Genomic DNA, 13,060 nt, shown 5'->3' on the forward strand with positions numbered 1-13,060 from the left:
GGGAGCTGCACAGGGCAGCCTTCCCTTGTGTGTCAGGTTACCCAAGAGAATCTGCTTATCTTTAAAACCTCAGCTCTTTACATGGATGGTCCCACAGCCACATACATACTGACATCCATTAAAACCTGAGGAGCTCTAAGAAAACCCCACTATTTCTGCTGCCGGCTCCATGCCTCACTGTGCCCAGGAAAGGCCTGGCTCACCTGCACGTGCCTCTGCTTGAGCAGCGTCTCATAGCGATTAGATGGCGGGAGATGGATTGTTGCACCCTGATTCTTGCATTCTGATCGTAACCGTTTATCAAGAAGCAAACTAGCGTGGAAGGAAGAGAGGACAATTTCTCACGTGCTGTGAATTTTAATGGAAATGTCAAATCAAGTTGCCCAAGATTTTGTACCCAAATTACAAACATATACTCACCTTCCCGCCATAACCTTATAATATGCAAATATCTGGTCGGCCAGCTTATAAACAAATTGGTCAAAGCAGAGATTCACCTAAAGGAAAGGAAAGGAAAGTGTGCATTAAATTTTGCTTCCCTAGGGAATTCCCTGGTGGTCCAGTGGTAAGGACTCTGCACTTTCATTGCCAAGGGCCCGGGTTCAATCCCTGATCGGGGAACTAAGATCCCCCAAGCTGTGTGGTACGGCACCCCTCCCCCCCAAAAAAGCTTCCCTAAACCAAGATCAAATAACAGAACTTAAAAAAAAAATTTTTTTTTTTTGATCCAGCAATTCCACTTCCAGGTATTTAAATGGAAACACTAACTCAAAATGATATCTGTACCCCAGGGTTCACTGCAGCACAACAGCCAAGACATGGAAACAACCTAAGTGTCCACTGATGGATAAATAGATAAAGAAGGTATGTACACACACACACACACACACAAATGGAGTATTACTCAGCCATAAAAGAGAAGGAAACCCTGCCATTTTTGACAACATAGATGGACCTTGAGGGTGCTATGCTAAGTGAAATAAGACAAATATTGCATGATCTCACTTATATGTGGAATCTAAAAAAAATTAAAAAAACAAACCCATAAATACAAAGAACAGATTGGTGGTTGCAGAGGTGGAGCATGGGAGAAATGGGTGAAGGTGGTCAAAAGGTACAAACTTCCAGTTATAAAATAAATAAGTTCTGGGGATTGAATTAAAAAACAAAACAAAACCCCAAAACCCCAACCCTTTGTTAAGGCAACTAAAAAAGGCTCTTATGAGAAAACAGAAACATCTTTACTGTCCAACAATAGCAGATTAAATCCATTTCAGTGGGACCAGGAGTGACCACCACACCATCACTGAAAATTATGTCAGAACCTTGCTTACTGATGGAGAAAAATGCTCCAATTCTCTTAAATACAAATGGAATATAAGAAAGTCTCCGTTCTTCACGTGCTCCCAGGGGCTATCGTGCACTGCATCTGGGGGCAGCTCCTGACTCCAGGCTCTATGTCCTAAGAGCCGCTGCCCGCGGCCTCCTCTGGGCTCCCAACGTCGGTCAGAGTTGCAGGGTGGACACAGTCTGTGACTTCACCCTCAAAACTGTATCCTCACTTGCAAATGGGGCTAGCACATACCCCCCGGAACTGTGATGAGGACACCCTGTGCTCAGAGTGGAGCTGCCCCAGGACCCACGGGTCTCTGTCCCCAGCCCACCCTGCCTCACCCGGGAGCCCACGACATCTCCCCAAAGAAGCACTTCCTGTGGTTTTTGTGAGGATGTGGGGAAGGAGACCCAGATGTATAATGTAATCTGCTGAGGTTAAATTCTCTTACATCTTGAGCTAGAAAATAAGATTTATCTCCTTAGCTGCATGTACACAGACTTAATAATTCTACTTGTAGGAATTTGTCCTCAAGAATAATCCAATACAACTAAAAAGATACGTGCAAGGAAGTTCATCAAAGCATTATTTATAATTAAAAATAAAAAGCTAAAACTAAAGAAATTAAATAGAGGTTGGTTCAGTGCATCTCTTCTGTACAATGCCCCTGCTCTAGACTGTGTTCATGAAAGAAACAGGCAAGACATGCAGTGTTCACGACATGCAGTCACGTGAAAAGGATGTCCCCCAACACCTGATGTTTTAAGACCCCAATCACCCTGTGTGGATGCACAGAAAAAAGTGCAGATAGAAGGGTTCACCCCAAAATGTTTATTTCAAAGTTCATTCCATTGTTTGAACCTCCTTGTATTAAAAAGAAAGGTTGTTCCCTCTAACACTCAAGAGGAAAAAGGAAATTTTTAAAAGTCTATTAAAAGTGCCTGGGCCCTCACCTCTGCCTCGATTTCGTCATAGAGAAACTGCTTGTTGAACCTGGTGAGGGCATAGTGGGCGCTATCGTTGTACAGGTCCAGCGAGTAGAGGACGTACCTGCAGAATGGGAGAGAGGTCAGGCCAGCTGCCCACACGGGGTTTCTCGGCTCTCACACCCTGCCCTCCACGGGAAATGTAACCCTCACTGTCTTCCTCTCTCATGAGGAAAAACAATCTCTTACTTCAAATGCCAAACTCGGTTTCTGTGAGGGCCCTAACAGAGGCCCCAGCAAGCGGGCCAGACCCTCGGCAGGACATGCCTGGCTCAGCTACGCCCAGGGCGCCTGGCGGGTCCACGAGGGCCTCCTGCAACTTCATCTTCTCAATTATCGCGTTTCAAAGATTTTTACCCCACTCTGCAGTATTTTTAATAAACACAAGAATGAGTCATTTTCTTATTTTTAAGAACAAACTGTCCGACTTAAAAAGAAAAACATACAAAGGTCCCGGGCCCCAGAGCTGACCATGAGCACGCCTGGTGTGGCCAAAACCCCTCTCTCCCGGACAAACGGTGGTAGCCAATGGTCTCCAGAAGTAAGGTCCCTCTGAGGGCTTGAGGCGCGTAAGCAGCGGGCCCAATGTGGCCCTAGAGGTGCACACACGCTCATCAAGGCCTCTAACGCTCCGGAACAGACACCACGGCTGCTGCAGAGTGAGGGAAGGCCGCCCTCCTGACGTGCACAGGCAAGGACGGTGGGGGGAGGACCCGCTAGGCAGGGCCCCAATCTGCTCTCTACATGACACCCTGTTTGCTATTACTTTCCCTCCATGGACTTCATATTTTCAAAATCTCTGACCCCCTGCCCTGACCCTGAGCTGCAAACTCTAAACAAAGATGTTCAATGAACATTTCCTCTCCCAAATCCATCTGAGTCGGAGGCCATGCCACACCACCTCCCCCCTTGCCAAGTTCCTGGACCTCACAGCACCTGGACACAGTGGACTTAATTAGCTCTACTGCCTCAGCTCTGGATTTCAGTCTGAAGCCAAGACACCTGTTCCTTGTACTGATATCTGAAGTCTCACCCCAAGAATTACAACTTCAGGGACTTCCCTGGTGGTGCAGTGGTTAAGAATCCGCCTGCCAATGCAGGGGACACGGGTTCAATCCCTGGTCCGGGAAGATCCCACATGCCGCAGAGCAACTAAGCCCGTGTGCCGCAACTACTGAGCCTGTTCTCTAGAGCCCACGAGCCACAACTTCTGAGCCCATGAGCCACAACTGCTGAGCCCGCAAGCCACAACTACTGAGCCCACACGCCACAACTACTGAAGCCCACACGCCTAGAGCCTGTGCTCCGCAACAAGAGAAGCCACCGCACTGCAACGAAGAGTAGACCCCGCTCATCACAACTAGAGAAAAGCCCGCGCACAGTGACGGAGACCCAACGTAGCCAAAAATAAATAAATTTAAAAAAAAAGAATTACGACCTCAAATGAAGTGCTGAGAACAGTCACCACTCCCCCACCTCCCAGCTCCCAAATGCCACCAAGGGCCTCAATCACACAGACAGGAGGCTGGGACAGGCCTCCAGGACACTCACTCCATCATCGACGCTTCCTTGGTCTCCAGGATGTGGTCTGTCAGGATCCAGGGCATGGACATCTCAATGGGGAACTGGATCCTCCTGCCCATAGTCAGCTCCAAGAAGAACTCTCGGAACCACAACTGCGAAAGGTCACAGCACTGCTGGAGCGTCTCTTAAGGAATTCAAATAACACCACATTAATATTCCACAAGCAGAAAAGACTGCACAGGACAATGCGAGGGGGCGCGTGCCAGGCTCTCAGCCCCGAGCTGCGGGGAGTGCACATGAGCAGGGAGGGGTCATGTGTGCCTTGCACACAGTGTGGCCACAGGCAAAGCCACCTGGACGTGCTGATTCTCCCTCACAAACAGAGCAGAGTCAGCGTGCAGCCCCATGGGCCCAGCATGGACACCGCTACCACCAACAGGAGCTGGTCAACACTGCGCGCCTTCTGGTGGGATTTATTTTATATGGGATAGACACAGCATTACACGCACACTTGGTGCAGGTCTATCTAATGCAAAATAGACAGATTGAAAAAAAAACGTTTCCATCCTTTTACGAAGAGAAAAACAAAAGCCTTGCTATTACTCTAAGCCTGCAGCACTTGCAGCCTCCCACCCTGAATAACGGCTGCAGCACAGAAATAAACGTGGGCGGCTCCACGATGACAAAGGGCACCCACACGTGCCCCGGTCACCCTAGGACGGGCTGTGCACGTCAGGTCACCTGCCACCTTCCACACATCGCAGTCGTGGGTGGTTTCTGATATTTATCACCACCTGCGTCTCGAGCCAGGTGACAGTCACATTGGCCTGTGTTGCTGACCCAGTTCAGGTTACAAAGACTTTGCGTCCAGGTTGCTGGGCCAGCCCAGGGCCCACAGGCCTCACCCTTCTAAGGGCCATGCCACATGGAGGGAACCCCCAGCCGGCCGTGCATTTAGAGCAACAGGTGAGGGAGTGTCACGAGGGTTGCAGCTTGTGTCACTGCCTGGGTGCGTGAAGGGACCACAGTAGGGGCGACCAGGCAGGCGGAAGCATTCTAGACGGTGTTAGTGGTGTTAGAACATGCTGGGCCGGACACTGGTCAGCAGTAGCTCTTACCACTGAAATTTATCAAGTGGGTGTAGAAGAATGACTCGCGATGAAATTTTTCTATGTCCAATATGGTGGGCCCCTCGAGGCTACTTCTCAAGGTTTTCTTGGAACCACTTTTGTCTGCAATGAGGGACTCTAGCATGGTTCTCACCATGTAAAGCTGCATTATCCAAGGAAACATTTGCGGGGGAGAAAATATACATGCCACGTTAGTTACGACAAACGCAGATAAACCACGAGAGGGACTGCCCCGTGGACACTGTGCCGGGTCCTCGCAGGGGCGGCGCCCATCCACGAGGCCAAGTCGCTGCTGCTTGGGGCAAAGAACTTGGAGCAGAACCGTTCACCTCGGGCCGTAAATACCAACAAGAAAAACAAACAGTGTCTTACCACCGAAGGTTAACAGAGGCGGATAGGTGTAGGACTGCCTCAGAAACGCGTTAACCACATGCAAGAGCCTTTCCGTGCCCACAGACTTGAGCTGCCTGAGCAGCTCAGCGGAGCTCAAGGACTCCGCCATGGTGCGCACCAGGTAGAGCTAGACACGGACAGACGGGAGAGCGGAGACAGCGTTAGTCACACGCAGCACAGGGCAGGGACAGACACGCGGACGAGTGAGGAGGGCGCCTGCGTGCTGGCAGACAGGGGACGGACAGACCCCGGACGGCACCCTCCCGGGGCAGCAATGACTTCCTCCCAGGTACCCCAGAGGTTTCATACAGAGCCAGCAACATGCTCTGCTGGTAATTCTCTGAAAGACGGACAGAAGCGATTCTAAAAGTCCCCAACACAGAGATGGTGAGTAAGAAGTACAAAGTCCCAAAACAGGAGGGGAAAAGCCAAAGGGCATAGTAAATCACGTATGAGGTCAGAGAAAAGCTGCCTGGGGGCAGGAGGGAGCTGAGTGTGCCAGAAGAGGGTGCCGCAGCGGTAGCTGAAGACCACAGACACGCCGAAGCTATGTTTTTAAATTTCCAAAAATTTTATCTTTAGGAATGATCATTTTTAGAGCCAACATAAAAATTATAACCATACATTTAAACACCCATCAGGCAACACAGCATAAATACAGAGACACAGACTTTCACCCACATTTTTGGGATAGGAGTTGATGCAGTCAAATAAAGATCTGCATGCAAATAACCAAACCCAAGAATCACAGGGTGTCTGCACCCCAGATTCACTTGGGCGAGGAATAAAGGAGCAAAAAAGACACAGGCAGTACTTTACCTGCCCGAGCAGACAGCGGTGAGGTCATTTCACTCCCAGCCCCCCTACCACACCCCAGCTCAGGGTCAGCCCACTCAGGGGAACAGGCAGAGACAGGGGATCGGGGAACAAGAACCTGGGTGCTAGAGGGTCCCACGGCGCGCCGTGGCACTTTAATGTCAAAGCCGCTCTTGGGGTCCTTCTCGCCCCGCAGGGCCGGGTCGTTGAAGGGCTCGTGCCCTGTCTCCCAGTCACACACGGTCTTCCTGATGGCCTGCAGGACACTAAACAGCCCGTCAAGCTGTCAGGGCAGATGCAGTGCCGACACGCTCGGCACTTTTACAGTCACAGCATCGCCTCGCCTCTCACACAGCCAACTCTTACACACACGAATCCCTCTGGGGGCAGGGGGGAGACGTGGTAATGGACCAGTTCAACGTGAAACTTCAAAAGTATATCGTTTTCTTGGGGACACTACCACCCTCAGAAGATCTAATGTAGTTGCATTTTGCATCAACTAGCCCAGACGTGATGTTTTATTTCCTAAACCCTGAGACATACTCAGGGCAGCAAGAGGACAGACCCCAAACATCACCCAGAGCTGAAACTCAACCTCCCTGCGAGGCATCCCATTTTCTAACTTGAATATGAAGTCACCAGCACAAGACTGGGGACTTTGCCCATGTCCCCAACTCCCTTGGACATCAGGATGCCCCCACTCCCAACAGGGCTCCACCATTCGGAGTCCTCCACAGCGCCACCCTCAGGGCAGACGCCACACCCACACGCCCATCCTGATCACCTCGTGGGGAAAGTTCTAGCTAAATCCAGAGTTACTCTAAGACTACGCTGCACATTTCCCACGTGGTGAGGCTCCATCACAGTAAGCGTGAGCAAAACCGAGGCACTACTGAAAATATGAAAACCTTTACTAAGCCCTCCAGGAGAGAGAACAAGAACTGGGAAACCTCACAGCGTAAGATCTTACTAATGCTAAAGTCATACCATACCAGCTGACAATTACATCAACCATAAAGCAACAAAATGAAATCAGCACATGGGTGAGCCCCTGTGAGCTTCATTTTAGGTAAATGTCTCTGAAAGAAAACTTTATCTAAAAGGCTAAACATTCATAGAAAACTAGCTCAAGATTGCTACAGGAACTCTGCAATATGTATGTACTGGGTTGGCCAAAAAGTTCATTCGGGTTTTTCTGTAACACCTTACAGGAAAACCTGAAAAACTTTTTGGCCAACACAATAGTTCTTGACTCATTTGTAAGACAGGCGAAAAGGAACAGAAGCAAAAATACTGAAGAAATGGGAGATGAGATTCTGGGTTGTGTGTCCCTACAGGCCTGGTGAACAGAATTGCCAGACAGATTTTGAGACACTCCCAGGCCCCAGATAAGCACACCCTTGTCCCTGGGTCTCCAGACTGCTTAGACCCTCTGTAGTTGATTTATTGTGGGTTGCTCAGGTTAATAATTGGACCCACTGCATTACATTTAGAGGAAGTTCACCAAAAGGGTGCCTGGAGGTTGAATATGAATGCACTTTATGAAAAGGTAACTCTACAGCTGTTCAAACCTAAGCTGATCCTTCAGTTTTGGATGACTGTGCAGGCAGTGTGTGCAGCAGGGCTGACCTCTGGATGACGTTCTTCTTCTTCTTGATGGCCTGCCTGAGCGGCTCCCTGAGGGTGACCTGGGAGAAGTCCTGCAGCGCGGCGTAGACAGTGTGGCGGATGGCATGGTTGAACACGCTCTCCATCCTGCCCATCAGCACCTGCAAGCCTTTGATCATGGCGATCACCTGCAGGGGGACGGACACATGATCTTCAGTGTGCTGGAGGGTCACAGCTGAGCTCCGTGGGCCTGACACATGCCAGGAGACTGCCTCCCCCAAGCACAGGGCCTCTCCCTGGCCTCCTGTGTTTCTGCTCTGCACCTGCAGCTGTCCCTGTTCCTAGGTCTGACCCCATCAGACCATGAGTGCCTCGAGGGCAGGGACAGATCTGCTTGGCCTGGAGCCAACATGGGCATTTGGTAACTGACTCAAAATACTTCTGAATGCATTAGGGTGCATCTCTCTGTGAAAGACTTCAACAAAACAGAAAAAGATTAAGGAAAGCAAATTTGTTATTATCTGGACAGGAAAAAAGAAGTTACAAGCTTGTAACCCAAATCCCATCTGTTAAACCAGCGGTCCCCAACCTTTTTGGCACCAGGGACCGGTGTCGTGGAAAACAATTTTTCTGAGGATGTGGTGGGGGGGAAGGTTTTGGGATGATTCAAGTGCATTACATTTATTGTGCACTTTACTTCTATTATTATTACATTGTACTATATAATGAAATAATTATATAACTCACCATAATGCAGAATCAGTGGGAGCCCTGAGCTTGTTTTCCTGCAACTAGATGGTCCCATATGGGGGTGATGGGAGACAGTGACACCCGAAGTGTGTTGCTTATGTCCAGTCTACTCCGTAAGATGCAGCTTAATTGTCACTTGCCGCTCACTGATAGGCTTTTGATATGAGTCTGCAAGCAACTGATTTATGATGGTCTCTGTGCAGTCAAACCTCTCTGTTAATGATGATCTGCATTTGCAGCTGCTCCCCAGCGCTAGCATCACTGCCTCAGCTCCACCTCAGATCATCAGGCATTAGATTCTCATAAGGAGCACGCATCCTAGATCCCTCGCACGCGCAGTTCACAGGAGGGTTCGCGCTCCTGTGAGAATCTAATGCCCCCACTGATCTGACAGGAGGTGGAGCTCAGGTGGTAATGTGAGCGATGGGGAGCAGCTGTAAATACAGATGAAGCTTTGCTCACCCGCCGCTCCCCTCCTGCTGTGTGGCCCGGGGGTTGGGGACCCCTGCGTTAAGCAATAATGGCACAGTGAATTAATATGCATAAAAAGGTCAGAAAAAAATGCACTGAACTGCTAAAAGTTCATTTTTGTGATGGCATCAGAGACATGATACTGTCCTCATTTCACATGTGTGTTTTCTCTGTTTGCTTTGAGGATTTATATGATGAATCTGGGTTGCTTTTCTAATGAGAAAAAAAAGGGAAATTTTCTATTTAAAAAAGCAAATTCTCCAACTGAAGTTGAATTGAATTCAAATTCACAGCAATCTGAATGAAAATGAAATTACTATATATTCAAACTTATGGGATGTAGGAAAAGGTGTACTGAAAGGTAAATTTGGAACTTTGGATGCATATATTAGAAAACAAAAAAGCCTAAAGATAATAATAACCTAATACTGATCACTAATTTATAAAAAGATAAAACAGAATAACCCCCCCAAAAGTAGAGGGAAATGAATATCTAAAAGCAAAAATTAATGAAACAGAAAACAAGCATAGGGCTTCCCTGGTGGTGCAGTGGTTGAGAATCTGCCTGCCAATGCAGGGGACATGGGTTCGAGCCCTGGTCTGGGAAGATCCCGCATGCCGCGGAGCAACTGGGCCCGTGAGCCACAATTACTGAGCCCACGCGTCTGGAGCCTGTGCCCCGCAATAAGAGAGGCCGCGACAGTGAGAGGCCCGCGCACCGCGATGAAGAGTGGCCCCTGCCTGCCACAACTAGAGAAAGCCCTCGCACAGAAACGAAGACCCAACACAGCCATAAATAAATAAATAAATTTTTAAAAATAAATAAATAAATAAAAGAAAACAAGCATATAATAGAGGGTGATCAACTAAGATAAAGCTGTTTTATAAACAAACAAACAAATGCTCAGCAAGACTGATCAAGAAAAAATAACACATAAGGCATGAATTACAAGCATTACAAATAAAGAGGGGACACTACCACACGATTTACAAATATTAAGAGATTATAAGACTATACTGGAATAGGATAAACATACAGATCAGTGGAATAGAATTAAGAGTCCAGAAATAAACCCTCACATTTATAGTCAATTAATTTTCAACAAGGGCGTGAAAATAATTCAATGGGTTAATATTATCTTTTCAACAAATAGTATTGGTACAACTGAATATCCACATGCAAAAGAATGAAGCTGGACTCCAGTGTAGGAAAGGGTCATCTCAGCAGGCCTGGGATGACCAAACCCTGCACGTTCCCAGGAAAGGTCTGGCCCTTGGTTGGCTCCTAGGAACTGACTCTGAGCCATTGGAATACTCAGCCTGAAGAATGTCTGTGTGTCTGAGGCTTTGGGCCATTGCAATAGCAGTTTCACCAGCTACTTTATGCTAACAATGTGATTCATAGCAAACAGCTGTTTTTGCTCTGGATCTGGAGTCTGAGTAGCTGAGGTCAATCGTGCATGTGCTATGTGCCTACATTACTGACCCTCAATAAAATTCCTGGACACCAAGGCTCAGGTGAGCTTCCCTGGTTGGCAACACTTTGCATCTGTAATCACCCATCACTGCCAGGAGAATTAAGCACATCCCCTGCAGCTCCAATAGGAGGGGGACACTGGAATTTGCACCTGGTTTCTCCTGGACTTCACCCAGGTGTCTCTTCCCTTTGCTGATTTTAACCTGTGTCCTTTTGCTGTAATAAATCATAACCTTGAATAGAACAGCTACTTAGTCCTGTGAGTCCTTCTAGCAAATTTAGCCTGAGGGTTGTCTTGGGGACCCCTGACAGAACACCCTACCTCATACCATAAAAAAATTAACTCAAAATTGATCACACCTCAAATATATGAGGAAAAACAGAGGAATAAATCTTTGTGACTTAGGTTAGGCAGTGATTTCTTATGCTATGACACCAAAAGCACAAGTAACCAAAGGAAAAATTGAAAAACTGAACTTTATCAAAATTAAAGACTTTTATGCTTCCAAAGACCCCATGAAGAAAGTAAAAAGTTAATGGGAGAAAATACTGCAAATCATATGCCTGATAAGAACTGGTATCTAGAATATATAGAGAACTCAATAATAAAAAGACAACTAATTCAATTAAAAAATGGGCAAAGGATCTGCATAGACATTTCTCCAAAGATATACAAACTATCAATAAGCACAGAAAATATGCTCAACAGCATTAGTTGTTATAAAAATGCAAATCAAAACCACAATGAGATATTCCTTCATATCTAGTAGGATAGCTGGAATCAAAGGACAGATATCAGGGGTTGGCAAGGAGTTGGAGAAAGTGGGACCCTCTAGCAAGGCTGGTAGGAATGTAAAGTAGTGCTACCACTTTGCAAACCATCTGGTAGTTTCTCAAAATGTTAAACATAGAGATACCATATGACCCAGCAATTCTACTCCTAGGTGTATCACCAGAAGGAATGAAAACAAGTCCACACAAAAATCTATACACAAAAGTTCATAAGAGCATTACTCAAAAGTGAAAAACTAAAACAATCCAAGTATCCATCAGCTAATACGGATAAATAAAATGTGATATATACATACAATGGAATATGATTTGGCAATGAAAAGAACGAAATACTGATACATGTGTGAACCTTGAAAATATTATGTTAAGTGAAAGAAGCCAATCACAGCCACGTATTGTATGAAATGCCCAGAATAAGCAAATCTATAGACTCAGACGGTAGACGGGTAGCTGCCACGGGATGAAGAAAGGGGAGAATGGGGGTGGGGGGTGACTACTAATGGGTTCCTTTTTGAGGCAACAAAAATGTTCCAAATTTGATTGTGATTGCACAATTCTGTGAATAGGTACCCCCGATGCACTGGATTTTACACTTTAAATGGGTGAACTGTATGGTGTGCGGGGGAAAAAGCTGTTACCAAAAAGATGAGAACTTACTATAAAAAACTGTGTCAAAAATTAGAAAATTGAGAAAGATTCTTAGAAAACCCTTGAAAATACAACTTACCAAAACTGATACAAGAAGAAACAGAAAATCTGAATACCCCTACATATAGCAAAGACCCTGAAAGTTTCAAAAACCATCCCATAAAGGAAAAGCTTCATCAATAAATGCTAGAAAACATTTAAGGAAAAAAATAACATCTTACACAAACCACTACAGACAACAGAAAAGAAGGAAGTGCTGTGAGCCATTTTACGAAGCCAGCATCCAAAAACTAGGGTGGAAGGTTATAAAAAAGGAATGTTACCCACTCCTCAGGTGTGGGCTAAGCACAGTGACTTCCTCCCCAAAAGCGCCCTATGAAAGGGGGCGGTGGCCGGTGTGGGTAACCTCAGCCAGGTGACCAAGGTCAACACCAGCACTGATGAACCACAGTGACAGCATGGACCTCTGATGTGAGGTGATGAAAACAGCTCTGTGGTCCTCCTTCGCAAAAGCTACAACCCCAGTCTAATCAAGAAAAAAACATCAGATAAATTCCAATTGAGGGACATTCTAAAAACACCTGACTAGCACTCCTCAAAACCGTCAAGGTCATCACAAACAAGGAAAGTCTGAGACACTGTCGTGACCTAGAAGAGCCAAAAGACACATGATGACTATATGTGATGTAGGATCCTAGATCAGAGGAAGAACGTTATAGAAAAGTGAGGAAATATGAATAAGGCATGGACTTTAGCTAATAATAATGTATTGATACTGGCTTATTAAAAATGTAATACTAATGTAAGATATTAGTAATAAGTGAAAATGGGTGTGGGGTATATGGGAATTCACTGTACTACCTTTGCAATTTTTCTGTAAATCTGAAAGTATTCTAAAATGAAACACTGAAAGAAAAAAGTATTATCAAAAGCCACTCTTACTCATGAAACTTGATGCAAAAATCCAAATCAAAATATTAGCAACTTATATCCAGCAATATATAAAGAGGATAATATATCATGATCAAGTTGAGTTTAAACCAGGAATGCAAGGCTAGCTTAACATCAAACCTGATTCAAAAAATCCGATCAGTGTAAATCTACCACATTAATGGAATAAAAAAGTCATAAA

The 13,060-nt window shown here is 46.3% G+C and overlaps 1 protein-coding gene across 3 annotated transcripts in view; it reads right to left on the reverse strand.

Annotated features, from left to right (window-relative positions):
• The window catches only part of CYFIP1 (cytoplasmic FMR1 interacting protein 1), a 94,833-nt gene that overhangs the window by 29,266 nt on the left and 52,507 nt on the right, over nucleotides 1–13,060 (reverse strand). For all 3 annotated transcript variants that reach the window (XM_059927757.1, XM_059927755.1, XM_059927756.1), the window contains exons 14-20: nucleotides 7,812–7,978; nucleotides 6,301–6,448; nucleotides 4,962–5,115; nucleotides 3,871–4,027; nucleotides 2,287–2,383; nucleotides 421–497; nucleotides 204–312 (exon numbers count right to left, since the gene is read on the reverse strand). In XM_059927757.1, coding sequence (XP_059783740.1) covers nucleotides 204–312; nucleotides 421–497; nucleotides 2,287–2,383; nucleotides 3,871–4,027; nucleotides 4,962–5,115; nucleotides 6,301–6,448; nucleotides 7,812–7,978 — 909 coding nt within the window. The remainder of the gene's footprint in view (nucleotides 1–203; nucleotides 313–420; nucleotides 498–2,286; nucleotides 2,384–3,870; nucleotides 4,028–4,961; nucleotides 5,116–6,300; nucleotides 6,449–7,811; nucleotides 7,979–13,060) is intronic.

Source organism: Balaenoptera ricei, chromosome 7, assembly GCF_028023285.1.
Source record: "Balaenoptera ricei isolate mBalRic1 chromosome 7, mBalRic1.hap2, whole genome shotgun sequence".
Taxonomy (NCBI): Eukaryota; Metazoa; Chordata; class Mammalia; order Artiodactyla; family Balaenopteridae; genus Balaenoptera; species Balaenoptera ricei.